Here is a 19626-nt window from a genome sequence, read left to right as displayed (position 1 = left end):
CCGGGCAAGGGAGCCACCACGTGTCTGACTGAGCCGGCTCCTGGCTCTCCGCTCAGCTCCGGTCTGGGCCGACCTCCCGCACCCTGCACAGAGCCGGCGGGAACCTGCCCGCGGCCCGCACGGAACGGGCACCGTGGCACCCTGCGTGTGTGTACGGCAGAGCGGGCGGCCGGTCACGTGTGGGCTCTTGACTTTGTGCAGGAGAGATTCCGCGGCTGGAGTCCAGGCGACGTGAGGGTACGTTGGGGACAGCTGGGGACCGCGAGACAGGAAGGCCTAGGACAGAAGCAGCAGCAGAGCCTGGCGGGCTGCTGTCCGCTCACTGGAGAGTCAGCGAAGAGGGGGGGCTGGGGGCTGGGTTCAGGGCGTGAGCCTGGAGGAGCTGCCACTGCCCTGCCTGCTGCTCCCCCGGTGGCTGGCTCCTGGGGTTCCTCTGCTCCCCCGGTGGCTGGCTCCCGGGGTTCCTCTGCTCCCCGGTGGCTGGCTCCTGGGGTTCCTCTGCTCCCCCGGGTGGCTGGCTCCTGGGGTTCCTCTGCTCCCCCGGTGGCTGGCTCCTGGGGTTCCTCTGCTCCCCCGGTGGCTGGCTCCTGGGGTTCCTCTGCTCCCCCGGTGGCTGGCTCCTGGGGTTCCTCTGCTCCCCCGGTGGCTGGCTCCTGGGGTTCCTCTGCTCCCCGGTGGCTGGCTCCTGGGGTTCCTCTGCTCCCCCGGTGGCTGGCTCCTGGGTTCCTCTGCTCCCCCGGTGGCTGGCTCCTGGGGTTCCTCAGTGTTCAGGAGATGCCTGCCAGAGGCGGGGGGGGGGGGAAGGGGGGGGAAGGGGAGGCATGGGGAGCCCCCAGGAGAGAGAAAGTGGGCTGGGGCTGTTACAGAGAACCGGAATAAATCAAGCAATGCTCGGAGAGCTTGGAGTCACACTTTATTCACCGGTGGGCTCAGAGAAAGTGAATTCAAATTCTAAGCAGAGCTACAAGCAGAACGTCCCTTTTTTTTTTTTAATGTATTTTATTGATTTTTTTTTTTTTTTTTTTTTTTACAGAGAGAAGGGAGGAGAGGGATAGAGAGTTAGAAACATCAATGAGAGAGACACATCGATCAGCTGCCTCCTGCACACTCCCTACTGGGATGTGCCCGCCACCAGGGACATGCCCTTGACCGGAATTGAACCCGGGACCCTTGAGTCCGCAGGCCGACGTTCTATCCACTGATCCAACCAGTTAGGGCCAGAACTTCCCTTTTTATTAAAGAGCCAGCCCTCTGTGTGCTTAGTGGTTATCTCGCTGCTGGCCTTGAAAACAACACAGTTCTGTCCAATTAACAAATACGCCTGGCCTGGCATTGAGAGTATGGGCGCATCTAGTCTCTGGCCTACGAGGTCAGACGGCTAAGTTCGTCTTCCTCATTATTCAGGCTAAAGCAGGCTGGAAAGCAAAGTTACTTATTTATTTATTTATTTATTTATTTATTTATTTATTTTTAGAATAAGAGGCCGTCTAAAAAATAGAGAATTTCAAACAGCAGTTTTACAAAATAGGGGTTAGCCTTCTCAGGGCCTTTAGGGGGCGATCTTAGGGGAGGCGGTCTCCAGGGATTGGCCAGCGCCAGTCACTGCAGCTGGGGCAGGGGTCGCCCCCCCTGGTCTTGTCGCTCTTCTGGGGCTGGAGCGGAAATGCAGAGCAGGCTCGGTGTTGTTATTGGGGTGTTGTTATTGGGGTGTTGTTATTGGAAGGGCAGCGTGGAAGGTCAGCGTGGGGGTGAGCGGGCAGGCTCAACAGCCGTCTCAGATCGTGGATAAAGAAAAACGGAATTTATTTAAGGGAAGGGGTGGGGGGTGGGATATGCAAGGGAAGGGCTGCCCTGCACCAGCCACGGGGACGGAGGGTGTGGCGGGGGGGGGGGGGGGGGCGATGGGACAGCCCCGGGAGCTGGGGCTCCATCCTCATGTGCAGTCCCGGGTGGAAGCTCATCAGGGTGGATCTGGGGCTGAGCTGGGCTGGGCTGCGGGGTGCGGGGGGGGGGGGGGGGAATGAGGGGCGGGGGGGGGGGCGCTCAGGTGCCTTCAGGGCGGCTCAGTTCCTTGTGTGGCCTGATGCCTGGTGTCCAGAGAGCTTTTCCTGGTCTTTGTCCTCCTGTGGGGGGAGCTTGCACGTGGCCCTTCAGGGTTGAATTGCCCTACAGGCCTAACAGTTACCTCCAGGGAGGAAAGGTCAGGAGAAGGTCAAACTGCATGGCCGTGACATGCAGGGGAGGACAGGCCCCCCTGGGGCCCCGGTCCATCCCAGTTCCCCATTCCACTTGTCAGAGGATTTTCCCAGCTTATGTCTCCACGCCCCTAGGGTCAGGGTGCCAGCTCGACCCAGTGGCCAGAGAGCAGCGTCTCCTGTGAGAATGGGCCTCTCCCGGGGCTGCAGGGACACTGTTCCCCGGTGCCGCTCCGGAAGGGCGGGGGTCATCGTTTAAGCCTCTTATCTGTCCCCTCAGCTGTCCTGAGAGCCAGGCTATCACCAGCTCCAGGGAGGGGAGGCTGGCCCTGGCCTCCGGGTCTGGCCCATCTTCAATCCAAGGCCTCAGGGTGGCCCTGGGGTGGTGATAGCCTTAAAGAAGGAGAGACTTGAGGGTGACATTCCCGGCCAGGGCTCTGCTCAGCGACACGGAGATTCCCTGGTACCTCCCGGCCATCGGGGCGTCTGTGCCCCAGCCACCGGGGAGGCCCCGAGTCAGCACGGATCCAGTGCGGTGCCACGGTCCCAGCACAGCCCCCACCTCAGGGCTGAGCCAGGGCTGACTCCAAAGCCACGTTTTCTCTGCAAGAAGGTGAGGCTCCCGGCTCCCCAAGGCCTGGCCATGCACGCTGCCCATCAGCCCAGCTCCAGGCCGCCAGGCCGTCCCCCGCTGTGGCCCACTGCCAGGGGGCTAGGACAGTGGTCGGCAAACTCATTCGTCAACAGAGCCAAATATCACCAGTACAACGACTGGAATTTCTCTGGAGAGCCAAATTTTTTAAACTTAAACTTCTTCTAACGCCACTACTTCAAAATAGACTCGCCCAGGCCGTGGTATTTTGTGGAAGAGCCACACTCAAGGGGCCAAAGAGCCGCATGTGGCTCGCGAGCCGCAGTTTGCTGACCACTGGGCTAGGGGGCTTCCAGGGGGCCAGGGAGCTGCCTTGGCGCAGGAAGGGGGTGCCAGGGGGGCAGGTGGCTGCCTTGGCGCGGGAAGGGAGTGCCAGGGGACCAGGGGGCTGCCTTGGCGCGGGAAGGGGGTGCCAGGGGGGCAGGGGGCTGCCTTGGCGCGGGAAGGGGGTGCCAGGGGGGCAGGGGGCTGCCTTGGCGCGGGAAGGGAGTGCCAGGGGACCAGGGGGCTGCCTTGGCGCGGGAAGGGGGTGCCAGGGGGGCAGGGGGCTGCCTTGGCGCGGGAAGGGGGTGCCAGGGGGCCAGGGGGCTGCCTTGGCGCGGGAAGGGGGTGCCAGGGGGGCAGGGGGCTGCCTTGGCGGGGGAAGGGGGTGCAGGCCAGTAAAACTCTGCTCCTTGCACAGAGCTCAACTCATGGGGGGCGGGGAGCACCTGCCTTATAACCCTGGCTCACCACCATATCTCACAACCAATTACTTTTTAAATTAAGTGATAGGCGCTGAATTCCAACAGGAGGGCGGCTGCCGTCCCCTCAGGGCACCTGCACTCTCCGGGGAATGTGGGCTCTGAGAGGTGGGGGGTGGGGGCTGACGGGCTGGGGCGGGTTTACTGCACGCGGAGCAGAACCGGTAGGGAGGACGGGGCCATTGGCGAGGTCACGGGTCCTTGGGGAAGTGAAAGTGCAATGGTCAGGCTCTTCCAGGACTTGCGGGGGGCTGGCCCTGGGTTACTGCCGCTCAGTGTCACCAGGGTCCCGGGGCGGGCAGCGGGGTGCAGCGGGCGTGGCTTCAGTGGGTGTGTCTGTGTGGGCCCCTCGGGAGCTCAGGGGGGTCACTGGGGACTCACTGTGGGCCCCTCGGGAGCTCAGGGGGGCTCTGTGGGGTGTGCCTGGGGTGTTAGCGGGGTTGGCTCTGGGATCCCCGCGACTGTGGGGTCCGCCCGGAGGAGCCCTCCACGCAGAGCCCGGTGTTCTCGCTGGTCAGCCCGCGGCGTGGCTGTGCGTCCCGGGTCAGCGCACATTACAGGCCGGGACCGCAGCGAGCCGCCCCGCTCCGCTGCCCCGCGCCCGCTCAGGGCCGCCCCCCCCGCTGCCCCGGTCTGTGGTTTCGCCCGCCCCCCCTCGCCCCGGTCTGTGGTTCCTCCCGGCCACTGCGCAGGCCCCGCCTACCGGCCGTGCGCATGCGCGTCCGCGTCGGCCGCGGGGTCGCGATGGCGGTCGTCGGTGAGGGCGGGGCGGCGGCGAGCGCGGGTGACAGGCGCCGGGAGCGCAGCTGTGCGCACCGGGTCCGCCCGGGGAGGCGCGCGCAGGTGAGGGCGCGGGACAGGTGAGGCCGGCGGGGTTGGCGCGCGGGGTCCGGGCCGGGGGTATCAGGGCCGTGGGCGGGGAGGTCCAGTGGTACGGGGTCTGGGACCGGGTTCTGCTGGGGTCCGGGCCGAGGGATCTCGGGCAGCGAGTCCCGTGGTTCCGGGGCAGGGGGTGCCGGGGGTGGGGGTCCGGGACCGGGGGCGGCGGCCCGGAAAGGCCCGCGGTGCTGGCGGGGGTCCTCGCTGAGCTTCGCGTCCGGTCAGTTGGGGCTAAAACGCGGAGAGCGGGCCTGGGGCCGGGGTTGGCGGCGGCGCGGGGTCCGGCCGGGCCAGGAGCGCCGCGGGCCCGCGAGGGGGCGCTGCCCTGAGAGTCACTTCCCAGGAGGCTCCTGGCTCCCGGGGAGCTGGCCCCCGGGATCAAGGCAGCCTCCCCTCCCCGGGGCCCTTTCACGAAACTAGTTAAAGCTGACGTTTAGTCCACAGTGGGCCCGGCAGGCACCCCAGCCCAGTGGCCGCTTAGAGCTGGTGGGAGGTCACCGGGGTCACGCCTGGTTTGGTGGTCTGAGTTTCGTTCATGGAGCAAGGATCTCTTGATCTGGGAAGAAATACTGTTGCAGTCTGTTAACGTTTAAGTGTCGGGATGTTGCAAACAATTCTGTGGCCACAGGGAGCTCCTGCAGGGTTAGCTGAGGTCCTGGCGGGAGGAGGACGGACGGAGCCCTCCTTCCACGAGGCGAGGCGCTGCGAGGCTGGGCAGTGAGATGCTGGGTGAGGGCAGTGGGGGGGGAGCAGCCTCGCTGGGAGCCGCCGGGCTTGTCTCTGGGGCAGGAACGCCTCGCCCCTGGTGGTGTCCTGCAGGTCAACCTCTGATTCGCAGGCTGAGGTCTGGCGGGCCCTGGAAGCAGTGCCAGCGCTTGCCCCTGGCAAGTCCAGTGACCCTCGGGGCTTGTTACTCAATAGTCCAGCAGGACATAATTCGGACCTTTCTGCCCTGTTTTTGGCTTCGTTTCCAAGTTTGGGGTCCGTTGTGCTCACCATACACACGTGCCGGTCGGTCTCCGTAGCGATTGGGCGCCCTGTGCACCCACAGGTGTGTCAGAGCTGAAGGGTCCCCTGGCACGTCCTGTCCTGGACCCATGGGGCCTGTCCCATTTTATTTATTAAAAACGCCCGGCCAGTGCAGCAAGCAGCTCGGCCACCAGGCCCTGCAGCAGAAAGAAGGCGCGATGGTTGGACAGACTTCCCTCTGGGCTGCGGTTCCTCTGCGGCCGGTCAGTCCCAGAGCTGCTTCTATTGAGGGGCTGGGCTTTGAAGTCCTAGGATCCAAAGAGCGGGGTGAGTCCTGCTATGGGGGTTCCCAGTGTCCCCTGGGAGGGGAATAGTGACTCCCAGCTGCACGTTACCCGTTAGGTTCGGGCGACTTGGAGAAAGAAGCCCTACATCTGGGTCCTGGGGTGAGGTGGGCATGCGGCGGCCCTGTCCCTGCGCCACCTGAGGTGAGAGGGATGGGGTCAGGGTGAGCCGCTGGGAGCTCTGTGGCTCCAGGATGGCCGGCGGGCCCGGGCGGGGTCCAGCGGGGGCAGCGGGGTCTCCGCTGGGGGCTGGGTCCCTGCAGATCCCCACAGCCTGGCCTCGTCCCGTGGCTCAGGTGCTTCCCTGGCCTGGGCATCCCTGCGGGTGCTCAGGGCCCCGAGACACAGCACAGCACCCACTGCCCAGAAACCAGTGCGCGCAGCTGTGCAGACACGGGAGGTCCTGAGCAGGGTTAGCGAGGGAGTGGTTAGGGACTGGGAGGGCAACAGGGTTTGTAGCCAGTGTGTCTAATGAGCTGTGTGGGGGGGGAGCTGTGTGTGTGGGGAGCTGTGTGTGTGGGAAGCTGAGTGTGTGGGGAGCTGAGTGGGGGGGGGAGTTGTGTATGGGGGGGAGCTGTGTGTGTGGGGGGGGGAGCTGTGTGTGTGGGGAGCTAAGTGTGGGGGAGCTGTGTGTGTGGGGAGCTGTGTGTGTGGGGGGAGCTGTGTGTTGGGGGGGAGCTGTGTTTGTGGGGGGGGAGCTGTGTGGGGGGGAGCTGTGTGTAAGAGGGGAGCTGAGTGTGTGGGGAGCTGAGTGTGTGGGGAGCTGTGTGTGGGGGGGAGCTGTGTGTATGGGGAGCTGTGTGGGGGGGGAGCTGTGTGGGGGGAGCTGTGTGTGTGGGAAGCTGTGTGGGGGGGGGAGCTGTGTGTGGGGGGGAGCTGAGTGTGTGGGAAGCTGTGGGGGGGGGAGCTGTGTGTGGGGGGGAGCTGAGTGTGTGGGAAGCTGTGGGGGGGAGCTGTGTGTGTGGGGAGCTGTGTGTGGGGGGGAGCTGTGTGTGTGGGGAGCTGAGTGTGTGGGGAGCTGTGTGTGTGGGGAGCTGAGTGTGTGGGGAGCTGTGTGTGTGGGGAGCTGTGTGTGTGGGGAGCTGTGGGGGGGAGCTGTGTGTGTGGGGAGCTGAGTGTGTGGGGAGCTGTGTGTGTGTGTGGGGAGCTGTGTGTGTGTGTGGGGAGCTGTGTGTGTGTGTGGGGAGCTGAGTGTGTGGGGAGCTGAGTGTGTGGGGAGCTGTGTGTGTGGGGAGCTGTGTGTGTGGGGAGCTGTGGGGGGGAGCTGTGTGTGTGGGGAGCTGAGTGTGTGGGGAGCTGTGTGTGTGGGGAGCTGTGTGTGTGGGGAGCTGTGGGGGGGAGCTGTGTGTGTGGGGAGCTGAGTGTGTGGGGAGCTGTGTGTGTGGGAAGCTGTGGGGGGGAGCTGTGTGTGTGGGGAGCTGTGTGTGTGGGAGCTGTGTGTGGGGGGGAGCTGTGTGTGTGTGTGGGAGCTGTGTGTGGGGGGGAGCTGTGTGTGTGGGGAGCTGAGTGTGTGGGAAGCTGTGGGGGGGAGCTGTGTGTGTGGGGAGCTGAGTGTGGGGGGGAGCTGAGTGTGTGGGAAGCTGTGGGGGGGGAGCTGTGTGTGTGGGGAGCTGTGTGTGTGGGAGCTGTGTGTGGGGGGAGCTGTGTGTGTGTGTGGGAGCTGTGTGTGGGGGGGAGCTGTGTGTGTGGGGAGCTGAGTGTGGGGGGGAGCTGAGTGTGTGGGAAGCTGTGGGGGGGGAGCTGTGTGTGTGGGGAGCTGAGTGTGTGGGGAGCTGTGTGTGTGGGGAGCTGTGGGGGGGAGCTGTGTGTGTGGGGAGCTGTGGGGGGGGAGCTGTGTGTGTGGGGAGCTGTGTGTGTGGGGAGCTGTGGGGGGGAGCTGTGTGTGTGGGGAGCTGAGTGTGTGGGGAGCTGTGTGTGTGGGGAGCTGTGTGTGTGGGGAGCTGTGGGGGGGAGCTGTGTGTGTGGGGAGCTGAGTGTGTGGGGAGCTGTGTGTGTGGGAAGCTGTGGGGGGGAGCTGTGTGTGTGGGGAGCTGTGTGTGTGGGAGCTGTGTGTGGGGGGGAGCTGTGTGTGTGGGGAGCTGAGTGTGGGGGGGAGCTGAGTGTGTGGGAAGCTGTGGGGGGGGAGCTGTGTGGGGGGGAGCTGAGTGTGTGGGGAGCTGTGTGTGTGGGAAGCTGTGTGGGGGGGGAGCTGAGTGTGTGGGGAGCTGTGTGTGTGGGAAGCTGTGTGGGGGGGGGAGCTGAGTGTGTGGGGAGCTGTGTGTGTGGGAAGCTGTGTGTGGGGGTGAGCTGTGTGGGGAGCTGTGTGTAGGTAATGAGCTGTGTGTGGGGGGAGCTGTGTGTGGGGGGAGCTGTGTGTGGGGGGAGCTGTGTGTGGGGGGAGCTGTGTGTGGGGGGAGCTGAGTGTGTGGGGAGCTGTGTGTGGGGAGCTGTGTGTGGGAAGCTGTGTGGGGGGGGGAGCTGAGTGTGTGGGGAGCTGTGTGTGTGGGAAGCTGTGTGTGGGGGTGAGCTGTGTGGGGAGCTGTGTGTAGGTAATGAGCTGTGTGTGGGGGGAGCTGTGTGTGGGGGGAGCTGTGTGTGGGGGGAGCTGTGTGTGGGGGGGAGCTGAGTGTGGGGGGGAGCTGAGTGTGGGGGGGAGCTGTGGGGGGGAGCTGTGTGTGTGGGGGAGCTGTGTGTGTGGGGGAGCTGTGTGTAGGTAGTGAGCACCGTCTTCAAAAGGGCACCTACAGGCTGGGGTTTCTCAGGGTGTAACCTGGAAGGACCGTGTTTTCCTGGATTTCCCAGTCCTTGGACCCAGATCTGTTCCCCCCCTGGAGTGCTGGCACCACTGCCTGCCCTCCCTGCCCTCCCTGCCCTGGGTATGGTTCTCTCACTGCACCCGGCCCTCCCACCCTGTCGCAGGCATCGCACCATCAGGCAGTTGAGCTTGTGGTTCGGAACTCGAGGGCCCAGTGCGGGGTCCCTGTGCTGGGGAGTCGGGGCAGTTGGTCAGTGGTCCCTTGTCGTGCAGCCTCTGCTCTTGTTTCCCTCACCGGCCGTCCACTTGGCCACCTTCCCTGACCCTCTGCTCTCGTCTCAGGGCCCCACTGCCCTGTGCTGTGGATGGGGGCCAGGGGGTCGGAGGAGGGGGCAGGAGGGAGGGAGGAGGGGGCAGGAGAGAGGCAGGAGGGGCAGGAGGGAGGGAGGAGGGGGCAGGAGAGAGGCAGGAGGGGCAGGAGGGAGGGAGGAGGGGCAGGAGGGAGGGAGGAGGGGCAGGAGGGAGGGAGGAGGGGGCAGGAGGGAGGGAGGAGGGGCAGGAGGGAGGCAGGAGGGGCAGGAGGGAGGGAGGAGGGGGCAGGAGAGGCAGATCTGTTCAGCGCTCCAGGACGGCCAGGCTTGGTGTGCTTGGTGCCTAGCTCACAGGAGAGCAGCCACAGCAGGAGGAGACCGTACGCCATTGTTCGGTTATCTCGCCCGGAGGAAGGGAGAGACTGAACTGTCCCCCTCGGAGTCGTGGGGTTTAACGGGTCGATCATGCCAGCTTCGTGGTTCTACACCTGCCTTTGGGCACCCGGCCACCCAGAAATGCCCACGCCCGGCGGGCGCTGCAGGAATGAGGGCCGAACCTGGGGCGGTGGCCCACCAGAAAGCCCGCGGCCTCAGCCTCATCCCCGCCCCGTCCCCACTGCGGCGCTTGGGACTCGGGGCCAGTAACTAGCCCGAGCGTCTGTGTGTGGGAACCTAGTGCTCCGTGTTGAGAAGGTGGCCTAGTTCAGTGGTCGGCAAACCGCGGCTCGCGAGCCACATGCGGCTCTTTGGCCCCTTGAGTGTACCTCAGTCAGATTGAGGACGTTTTTTAGCAAAGGCCAGCTTAGGAGTGCCCTAATTAAGGAGTGCCAATGTACCTACCTATATAGTTTAAGTTTAAAAAATGTGGCTCTCCAAAGAAATCTCAGCCGTACTGTTGCTATTTGGCTCTGTGGACTCATGAGTTTGCCGACCACGGGCCTAGTTGAACACGCCTGGCGCACAGCAGGTGCTGCGTATTAGTAATGGACATCGGCCAGCCTGCGCTTATCCGTATTTCTCATTTCCGTGGGCAGGCCCTGGGGTCCAGTGCGGGAGGAAATTGTTTCTTAGCTCCCGAATAGCAGAACCAAGATCCGAACCCGCCGAGCCGACTGCTCTTGGTTCCTTAGTCCTAGTCTCCCCCCCCCCCCCCCCCGCCAACAGCCCTGCACTGGGCACTTCCGAGGGGGACCGGGTCCCGGTCAGCCTCCGGGCCGGCCTCTCCCTGCAGAACGCAGAGGCAGAGGCTCTGGGGGAGCCAGGGCTCGGCCAAGGACACATTCACGCAGTCGTGCAAAACGGGAACCAGCCCCTCTCCTGACCACCAGCCCCTCTCCTGACCACCAGCCCCTCTCCTGACCACCAGCCCCTCTCCTGACCACCAGCCCCGCTCCTGACCACCAGCCCCTCTCCTGACCACCAGCCCCTCTCCTGACCACCAGCCCCGCTCCTGACCACCAGCCCCTCTCCTGACCACCAGCCCCTCTCCTGACCACCAGCCCCGCTCCTGACCACCAGCCCCGCTCCTGACCACCAGCCCCGCTCCTGACCACCAGCCCCTCTCCTGACCACCAGCCCCGCTCCTGACCACCAGCCCCTCTCCTGACCACCAGCCCCTCTCCTGACCACCAGCCCCTCTCCTGACCACCAGCCCCTCTCCTGACCACCAGCCCCGCTCCTGACCACCAGCCCCTCTCCTGACCACCAGCCCCTCTCCTGACCACCAGCCCCGCTCCTGACCACCAGCCCCGCTCCTGACCACCAGCCCTGCTCCTGACCACCAGCCCCGCTCCTGACCACCAGCCCCGCTCCTGACCACCAGCCCCTCTCCTGACCACCAGCCCCTCTCCTGACCACCAGCCCCTCTCCTGACCGGCAGCCCCTCTCCTGACCACCAGCCCCTCTCCTGACCGGCAGCCCCTCTCCTGACCGGCAGCCCCTCTCCTGACCACCAGCCCCTCTCCTGACCGGCAGCCCCTCTCCTGACCACCAGCCCCTCTCCTGACCGGCAGCCCCTCTCCTGACCGGCAGCCCCTCTCCTGACCACCAGCCCCTCTCCTGACCGGCAGCCCCTCTCCTGACCACCAGCCCCTCTCCTGACCGGCAGCCCCTCTCCTGACCACCAGCCCCTCTCCTGACCACCAGCCCCTCTCCTGACCACCAGCCCCTCTCCTGACCACCAGCCCCTCTCCTGACCACCAGCCCCTCTCCTGACCACCAGCCCCTCTCCTGACCGGCAGCCCCTCTCCTGACCACCAGCCCCTCTCCTGACCGGCAGCCCCTCTCCTGACCGGCAGCCCCTCTCCTGACCACCAGCCCCTCTCCTGACCGGCAGCCCCTCTCCTGACCACCAGCCCCTCTCCTGACCGGCAGCCCCTCTCCTGACCGGCAGCCCCTCTCCTGACCACCAGCCCCTCTCCTGACCACCAGCCCCTCTCCTGACCACCAGCCCCTCTCCTGACCGGCAGCCCCTCTCCTGACCACCAGCCCCTCTCCTGACCGGCAGCCCCTCTCCTGACCGGCAGCCCCTCTCCTGACCGGCAGCCCCTCTCCTGACCACCAGCCCCTCTCCTGACCGGCAGCCCCTCTCCTGACCGGCAGCCCCGCTCCTGACCGGCAGGGAAAGCCCGAGAAGAAGCTGAGGCCGCTGGGCTGAGCTCTGGGCGTGGGCAGGGCAGCCCCTGGGGCCACGAGGACTCCTCTGGGAGGGGGCTCCTCCCCACCCAGCACTCAGAGCCCTGCCGCGCTCACCTTCCCCCAGGCCGGCCCCCTGGGGACACCTGGTGCTCGCCCTGCGGGGTGGGCAGGGGGCGGGGGGGGGGGGAGGCGTGTTGCACAAGCCTCTGTGCTCCTCTGAGGTCCGCCAGGGCAGCCACGGAGACGCCGGTCATTACACGCGGCCCCCAGACCACCACCACGTGGGGAGACGCGGGGGGTGGGGGAGGGGCGGGCAGGAGAGGGGAAGGTCGAGGCCAGGCCCTTTTGGCCTTTCCCCGGGAGGGGCAGGGGACACGGGGGCGGCTGGATTGAACAGGTGGGGGCCTGGGGCTGTCGGCGTGGGCCCTGGTTGCCTGGCACCTGGCCCTGGTCTCAGGCTCTGGATGGCTGGTGGGGGTCCCCGGCTGCCCAGGCGTGCTCCCAGCTGTGCTGGGGGGCGGGGGGGCATCTCTCCAGCCAGAACAAGCGGGAAAACCCCCTCGCCCACGCCCACGCCCAGAGCTGAGTGCTCTTGCCGCCTCTTAACCGGGAGTTGGACCTGGTCTGTGTACAGAACAATTTTCTTTACGTTAAACACGTTGTATTACACAGAGGTCACGTCCTCGGACATGTGTCCACTCTACCCAACTGCCCTCACTCTCCACAGAGACTGCTTCTTGGCCTCCCCTCCGGTGTGGCCGCCGAAAACCCCATCCTAACGCTTCCGTGACTTAGGGTGAGGGCAGGAGGGCAGAGTGTGGCACAGGGCCCTGCCCCGCTATCAGGGATGAACACGTCTTCTCACTCAGAGGACAAAGTCAAGCCCCCTCGGGCTTGGACAGGGACAGGGCGAATCCTGTGTGCTGTCCACTGGACCGCCGCTGGGGGATACGGTCTGGAACCGCGCCCCCTCCCGCGGGGCCCTCCCAGGATCTCACCACACCTTCTGCTGAGGTGACAGAGCCCCCCGCCCCCCCCCCCCCCACACACACACACTTAAAGCTGTGCCCACATCCCCGCACCAGCGAGTCCTCTCGCGCCACACTCGGCATGCCCAGCGCGGCCGCCAGCTCCTGGGGATCCGCAGGCTCCGCGCCTGTCCACGGCCCTGCGCTGCCTGGATGGTCACTGCGGGGCTGAGTGAGTTCCTGCCTGTTCTTTTCACCTCCGTGAGCTGGAGTCCTGAGTCCTGGGCCCGGATCCCCGAGGCGGGCCGCCCCTCCCAGCAGTGCCCTCCTCCTCCGCAGCGGGCAGCCCGAGGGCCCGTGTTCCCTCTGAGCTGTTTCCCTGGCATGTTCCCTGCGCGGCTTCCCCCGCTCGGTGGCGTCTAGGACAGGGACTCCAGAGTCCCAGGCCGCGCACCTCCGAGACATGGTCGCTCGTGCGAGGCCTGCACCCCGGTAGGCAGCGGCAGCCGCGTCTCCCGTCCTGGGAAGCAGCCCTGAGCCGCCCACGCAGAGTGCGCGGACCCGGGGTCTCCTGGCCGCCAGGCGCGCTCCCTGCACACGGAGCCGGAGGGCTGACCCCCTGTGCCTGGGCCCTGGTGCCACACCAGTTCACGAGCTGGGAGGCTGGAGAGGGTTCCAGTGGTTTCGTCACGAGCCAGCGCGTCCGCGTCATCCAGTGGTGGTTTCAGCTGAACAGTCAGCTTCCTGGGCGGGACATTCCCGCACCAACAGCTCAGCGCCCTGCTCAGGCAGTTCTCGCCCCGGTGCACGGATGCCTCTCCCCCTCTCCCACGGGGCGGTGCCAGGCCTCCTCGCAGCCCTGCGTGCGTGGGCGTGGGTGTGGGCGACCGGGGCCTCCGAGGCTCTGCACCGCGTGGGCGCCCCCCCCCCCCCCAGCTTCGCCAGGACCGCCTGCCTCCTGGTGGGTCCTGCAGGCCGGGCCCCCTGAGCAGGCGCGGCTGGAACGGGTGGATTTTCAGGCCCCTTCAGTGTCACAGACGGTCCCGCGTATATAGCCGGGGACACGTGCAGAGCTGGAGCCTGTCCGCCCTCCAGCCGAGCCCGGGGGCGTCTGCGCTGGCCGGCGGGGTCAGCACCAGGGCAGCGTGAGCGGGTTGCAGCCTCCGCTGGGGAAGGTGGCCAGTGGGAGCTTGTAGGAACGCCCTTCCCTGCCCGAAGCAGCCCTGGCCTGGGAGGGCCTGGGGGAAGGGAGGTGGGAGCTGGGCCTGAGGGCGAGCCCGGCGTGGGGACCCGCTAGGTCCAGGCTGGGGGCCAGGAGAGCCCGTGTTTTCAGAAACTAGAGGTTCACTGGGCAGTAGCGGGGGAGGTGCAGGAGGCCAGGGGTCCTGGGGGCTTCGAGGTCACGTGGTCAGGCTCTGACCTTCTGTCCTGGGGGGACTCACCTATAGTGACACAGGTCAGGGGGCCTCAGGCGCGGCAGGGACCTCGGTGCATCGGAGTAAATCTTGGAGCCCGTCTCACGGGATCTCTAAGTGTCAAACCCAAGTCGCCTGAGAAGCGGATGTGTGAGCAGCAGCCTCGCAGGGGCCATGCAGGGCGAACTTCTGTTTATGTTGTGGGGAGAGAAGCCTGGTGCCAGGGAAACCTGCGCACAGTATTCCCCACCGGCACACGGCCGCGGCCGCAGTAGGAAGTGGGTCCTGAGCCGGTGCCGTGAACTCGCCCCGCGGCCCTCGGTTAAGCCGCTTCGATGTGCTTGGTTTAGGGGTGTTTCCCGGTTAGGAGGAGGGCCTGCTTCTCCTCCGTCCATGGGGACACGGGGGCACCAACACCTACTGTGCGCCAGACCTGGCTCGGTCCCTGGACTCACAGCGCCTCCGTGGTGCTCACCGCAGAGCTGCCCACTGCGGACAGCGGCGCCAGGACCCGGGCCACTGGGGCCTGACCCCAGGCCAGCCGGCGCTGCCGTCCGCGGCCTGTGCTGGGAACGTGGGCCCGCAGACAAACGCCTGCGGAGGCCTCGTCCGGGGTCTGGAGGCGAAGGCTGCGTCCAGTGTAACTACCTGGGGTCTGACCTGGGATGACCTCCGAGGAGGGGCTGGGCGGCCCGTTAGCGGTTGTGCCTCCTGTTCCCGCTGGGCCTCCCGTCTTTCGTGTGACTTCCTTTCTCATGTGTGACCAGTGAGGTCTCCGTGCTGTGCCAGGACCTTCAGACAGGCGTGAGTGAGGTAATGTGGAGCTGCAGCCGTGTGTCCCCGCTTCAGTTCAGCGATGTGAAGGCAGCTGTCTTTCCTTCCTCAGGCTGAAGGCGGCCACATGAGGACCCCAGCGACCGCGGCCCTTTGTCTCGGACAAGACTCCGCCTGGGGCCCCACAGCCCTGTGCTGACCGCGGCTCGCTGTGACCTAGGACGCGGGACAATGAGTCTCGCGGGCGACCAAGGCGCATCGGACAGCATCTTCGACCTGGACTACACCTCCTGGCAGATCCGTGCCACGCTGGTGGCCGCCGGCTTTGCCTTCTACCTGGGCGTCTTCGTCGTGTGCCACCAGCTGTCATCCTCCCTGAACGCCACGTACCACGCCCTGGTGGCCAAGGAGAAGGTCTTCTGGAACCTGGCCGCCACGCGGGCCGTGTTTGGCGTGCAGAGCACGGCCGCGGGGCTGTGGACGCTGCTGGTGGACCCGGTGCTGACGGCCGACAAGGTGCACGCCCAGCAGAGCTGGTCCTGGTTCCACGTGGCCACGGCCACCGGCTTCTTCTTCTTTGAGAACGCGGCCCTGCACCTGTCCAACGCACGCTTCCGCACCTTCGACCCCTTCCTGGTGCTCCACCACCTCTTCGCCTTCCTGGGCTTCCTGGGGCTCGCGGTGAACCTGCAGGCCGGCCACTACCTGGCCATGGCCACCCTGCTGCTGGAGGCCAGCACGCCCTTCACCTGCGTGTCCTGGATGCTGCTGAAGGTGAGCGCCTGTCCAGGGCAGGTCCCGCTCCGCCCCGGAAGCTGAGCGCCGTGTCCGGCTCGCGGGGGCCGTGGGGTCGTCAGCAGACTGAGCGACTGCAGACGGCATCAGCAACAGGCTCTTTTTGGTTGGATTTAATTTTATTCATTTTATTATTTTATTTTTTAAAATATGTTTGTTGATTTCAGAGAGGAAGGGAGAAAGATAGAAACATCAATAATGAGAGAGAATTATGGATCGGCTGCCTCCTGCACGCCCCCTACTGGGGATCGGGCCCGCAACCTGGGCCTGTGCCCTGAGCAGGATCGAACCCGGGACTTTTCAGTCTGCAGGCCGACGTTCTGTCCACTGAGCCACACCGGCCAGGGCAAATTTTATTCATGTTAAAGAAGTGGTTTAAATGAGGCCGGGGATCCTGCAACTGAGGTGCATGCCCTGGAGCGGGAGTCGGACCCTCAGGTGGTACAGGGCGGGTTTCACTGCATCCTGCTGGGTGCACAGGTCACTGTGGACACGGAGATGTCCGACGCTGTGTGACAGACACGGGCTGATCGTCATGTGACAGTCTCACCTGTGGGGCCTGGGAGTGCCGCCTCCCTGTGCACACGCCTCCCAGTGCACACGCCTCCCTGTACACACGCCTCCCAGTGCACACGCCTCCCTGTGCACAGCCTCCCTGTGCACGCGCCTCCCAGTGCACACGCTTCCCAGTGCACACGCCTCCCTGTGCACACGCCTCCCAGTGCACAGCCTCCCAGTGCACACGCCTCCCAGTGCACAGCCTCCCTGTGCACACGCCTCCCAGTGCACACGCCTCCCTGTGCACACGCCTCCCTGTGCACACGCCTCCCAGTGCACACGCCTCCCTGTGCACACGCCTCCCTGTGCACACGCCTCCCAGTGCACACGCCTCCCTGTGCACACGCCTCCCTGTGCACACGCCTCCCAGTGCACACGTGTCGGAGCAGCCCAGGCGGCGGCGGGTGAGGCCTGAGCAGGTGCCACGGAGCCCGCGTCCCCCGCAGACCACAGGTGGGGCGCCGGGTCGGATCCTAGTTCTGCTTTTAGAAGATGAAACCCCACACTTTCCCACTGCGGCTGCACGGTGCTCATTCCCACACCCCACAACGCTGCCTGTCCTCTCTCCCTGGTGCCATCTGGCAGGCAGGAGGTCCGTCTCGCTGGTCTGACGGACTTTCCTGACAACTAGCGGCATCAGCGCTCTCTCAGAGAGCTGTCGCTGTCGGTCTGTGAAAAACTGTTCTGCCCTGAGCCCGCTTTTTAACCAGATTCCTTGCTTTTGGACTGTTAGCTGAATGGCTCTTACATCCGCTGGAGATGGCTCTCACCAGATCCATGGCCGACAGACGTTTGCCGCCGGCTCAGGCCGCCTTTCCGGCTGTCTGTCTCCTCTGTGAGGGCTCAGCCGCGCGCACCCTGCCTGTACTCTTTCATATTGGGAGTGTTTTGTTTTATGTACAAGAGCTAGCCTCTGTCAGAAGGTAGATGGAGGTCTCGAACGCCCCTTCTTGGCAGTTCACTGAGTGTGACTTAGCGAAGCCCACGTCCTCGGTGCTGCCGGGAACACTGGTGCACACGTAGGGGCCGCGCTTCCAGGGCAGACCATGGCGGGCTGAGCAGCTGTGCCAGAAGGGGAGCCCTGGCCGAGTACCCCGGGGGCTCCCGCAGAGTTGCTGGGGACCCATCTTGCTCTCTCCGTAGCAACGAGGCAAGAGCCCCCCTTTGACTTCTGCTTCTGTTGCCCACAGTCTGGTGGCAGAGGCCTGAAACCCTAGCTGAGACCAGCATGAGACGGGACCCTGGGCAGGCTGGCCTTGTGGTTTTAGCTGCGGCCCCGGAAACTAGGCGTCATGTGAACTGGAATGACCTCAGGCAGGGTCACTGTGGCTGAGGCCCGGGCACTGGGATAAAATACACAAAAGCCCGTGGGCCAGGGACTGGCCTTGCCCTGAGCGACTCCTGGGCTGTCCCCCGGGGAGGGCTGGTCAGCAGGCCCGGTGCCCGTCCAGGCCCAGCCAGCGCTGCTGTCACTCCGGGCTGGGCACGGGGGCGGGCTGCGCCAGCACCGAGTGGGAGGAGGCCCGGGCAGGACTGGCGTCCGTGCACGGCCATGCTGACCGCTGTTGTGTCCCCGCAGGCTGGCTGGGCCGACTCCCTGCTCTGGAAGGCGAACCAGTGGCTGATGATCCACATGTTCCACTGCCGCATGGTGCTCACCTACCACATGTGGTGGGTGTGCGCGCAGCACTGGGAGGGCCTGCGGGACACCCTGTACCCGCCGCACCTGGCGCTCTTCCTGCTGGGCATGAGCCTCCTGACGCTGGTGCTCAACCCCTACTGGACCCACAAGAAGACCCAGCAGCTCCTCAGCCCCGTGGACTGGAACTTCGCGTCGCCCCAGCCGCGGCCCCGTGGCCACGCCCCGCCCAGGGCCAACGGCCAGGTGCCCCCGAAGAAGGGGCAGTAGCCGCTGGGAGCCCCCTGCCCCCCGACGCCCCAGCGCCGCTCTGAGAGACCGCTTGGTGGTGCGTTAGTATTAATTCCCAGGTCGCCACCACGCGCCTCCCAGTGACTGCCTTCAGGGGCAGAACTCCGCCTCCTGTCCGTTGTCTGTCCTGGTTCCTTCCTGAGAGCCCAGCCTGGGGGCGAGCTGGTCGTGGAAGCTTCCGGGGAGGCGGGGCTGGGTTCGAGTGCCCGCGCCCTGCTGGGCCGCACAGACTGGCGTTTTCTACAACCCAGGGCCTGTCTCCGCAGGCAGGAAGGCAGGAGCCACGGCACTTCCTGCTCACCTGTGGCTGTGGTCGAGCCCGGCCCCCGTCTGTGAGGCTGCCTGGCTGACGAGTTGAGTCACACGGGAAATGCACGCACTGCGTCTCCGCAGCCTGCACCTGCTCTGTTCCAGCCTTGCCTGTTCCCTCGGGAGGAAGGCGGGGAGGTAGAAGCCTTGTTACAAGTTCCCCTGACTGTCCAGCCGGGTGCAACAGTGCCCTCTAGGGGCCACGCTGCAGCGGCACGTGTAGGAGTCTCGCAGATTTTTTATCAAGGAAGCTACAGGAAACCAGAATTATGTGTTCACGTGGAATCGCTCAGTTGACGAAATGAGGAGGGTATTTAATAATCAGAACTGTCTAGATTTCAGAGACGTTGCCAGCAGGTGCCCGAATGAGACCCCGGTTCCTTGGTGGTTTTCTCTGGATTTCACGGCTCCCTGCGAGCTGTGGGCAGACCGGCCTCGGCCTCCGGGGCGCTGGGCTGCCAGGCCCTGCGGCTCCCCCTGCTTCCCAGCTGCCTGGGGCCAGCCCAGGACGTCCTGGTCCCTGCCGTGCCAGGGGACCCGCACCCCCGCCCCGCAGTCTCACCCAGAGAGGCCCCAGCATCTGTTCTTGTCACGAGTGTGCGGTTCCATCAGAGGGATTGTATGGAAGCACGTTTGCCGGTGAGATCACGTGGGACCGGGGCCATTCCGTGCGGGACCCTCAGAGGAGTGTTTGATTACGGCGCTCTGATTTTATTGATCATGTCACCCCTATTTATCGCCCCTTAAGAAGGGAGTTAAATCCTAACAGTACCCCCGAATCATGCCCCACAACTAACGGATGCCCTGCGCCGTGGCCTGCGCTCCCGTTCTGTGGAAGCAGAGGGTCCGCAGCCAGACGTCTAACAGTGAAATAAAGCAGCTGATGTTGCCGAGCCCGAGGGTGTGGGTCCTTGTGTCAGCGCCGCCCTTGCCCTGCGTGTTCTGTCAGACACACGTGATGGGGACCGTCGTGTTCACGCTCCGTGTCTGTCTGACCTTCGCCAGGACTCCCCGTCCCAGTGAGGGTGCTGGGGCGCAGGACGGCAGGGCCCGGAGCAGGTGAGGGGGCGCCCTCCGCTCGCGGTGCTCCGTCCAGCCCCCACCTCTGTCGTGAGGACCCCCTCCCTCCTGGTCTGTGTTGCCAGGACTTGCAGGCTCCCAGGTGGCACCCCCGCTATCCGGCCCCTCCTCCGGCCCCTCCTCCCACCTGGCTGAGGTCTGCACGCCCCGGTGACGTCTGGAGCCGCAGCTGGGCAGAGCTGGGGTGGAGGCACCCCGCCATCCCCCTGGCGCCCGCCCGCGGACACTGCTTGTGTGACCCGTCCGTGGGGAGAGCAGAGGCTGCACGGGAGGGTCCGCTAAAGACCAGAAGCGCCGGGTCTCCTGAGGATCGGGGATCGGGCCGTGTCCCCT

The 19626-nt window shown here is 65.5% G+C and overlaps 1 protein-coding gene across 5 annotated transcripts; it reads left to right on the top strand.

The window, feature by feature from the left end:
• The first annotated feature begins 4294 nt into the window (after positions 1–4294).
• CLN8 (CLN8 transmembrane ER and ERGIC protein) lies at positions 4295–19107 on the top strand. 5 transcript variants are annotated; one of them, XR_013960207.1, is made up of 4 exons: positions 4295–4433; positions 14734–15395; positions 17554–17941; positions 18171–19107. XR_013960207.1 is itself a non-coding variant. In XM_080661838.1 (3 exons), exons 2-3 carry the CDS (start codon positions 14853–14855, stop codon positions 17881–17883), a joined length of 873 nt encoding a protein of 290 aa, XP_080517964.1. In that variant the 5' UTR covers positions 4295–4433; positions 14734–14852; the 3' UTR covers positions 17884–19107. The 5 variants fall into 5 exon arrangements, 3 of the variants coding, with proteins under 3 accessions (XP_080517964.1, XP_080517965.1, XP_080517966.1); XR_013960208.1 differs by having other exon boundaries at positions 4315–4450; XM_080661838.1 differs by having other exon boundaries at positions 17554–19107.
• Positions 19108–19626: the final 519 nt, after the last annotated feature.

Source organism: Plecotus auritus (assembly GCF_963455305.1).
Source record: "Plecotus auritus genome assembly, chromosome: 3".
NCBI lineage: Eukaryota > Metazoa > Chordata > Mammalia > Chiroptera > Vespertilionidae > Plecotus > Plecotus auritus.
Note: the sequence above shows the minus strand (reverse complement) of the source record. Positions and strands in the feature narration are given on the sequence as shown.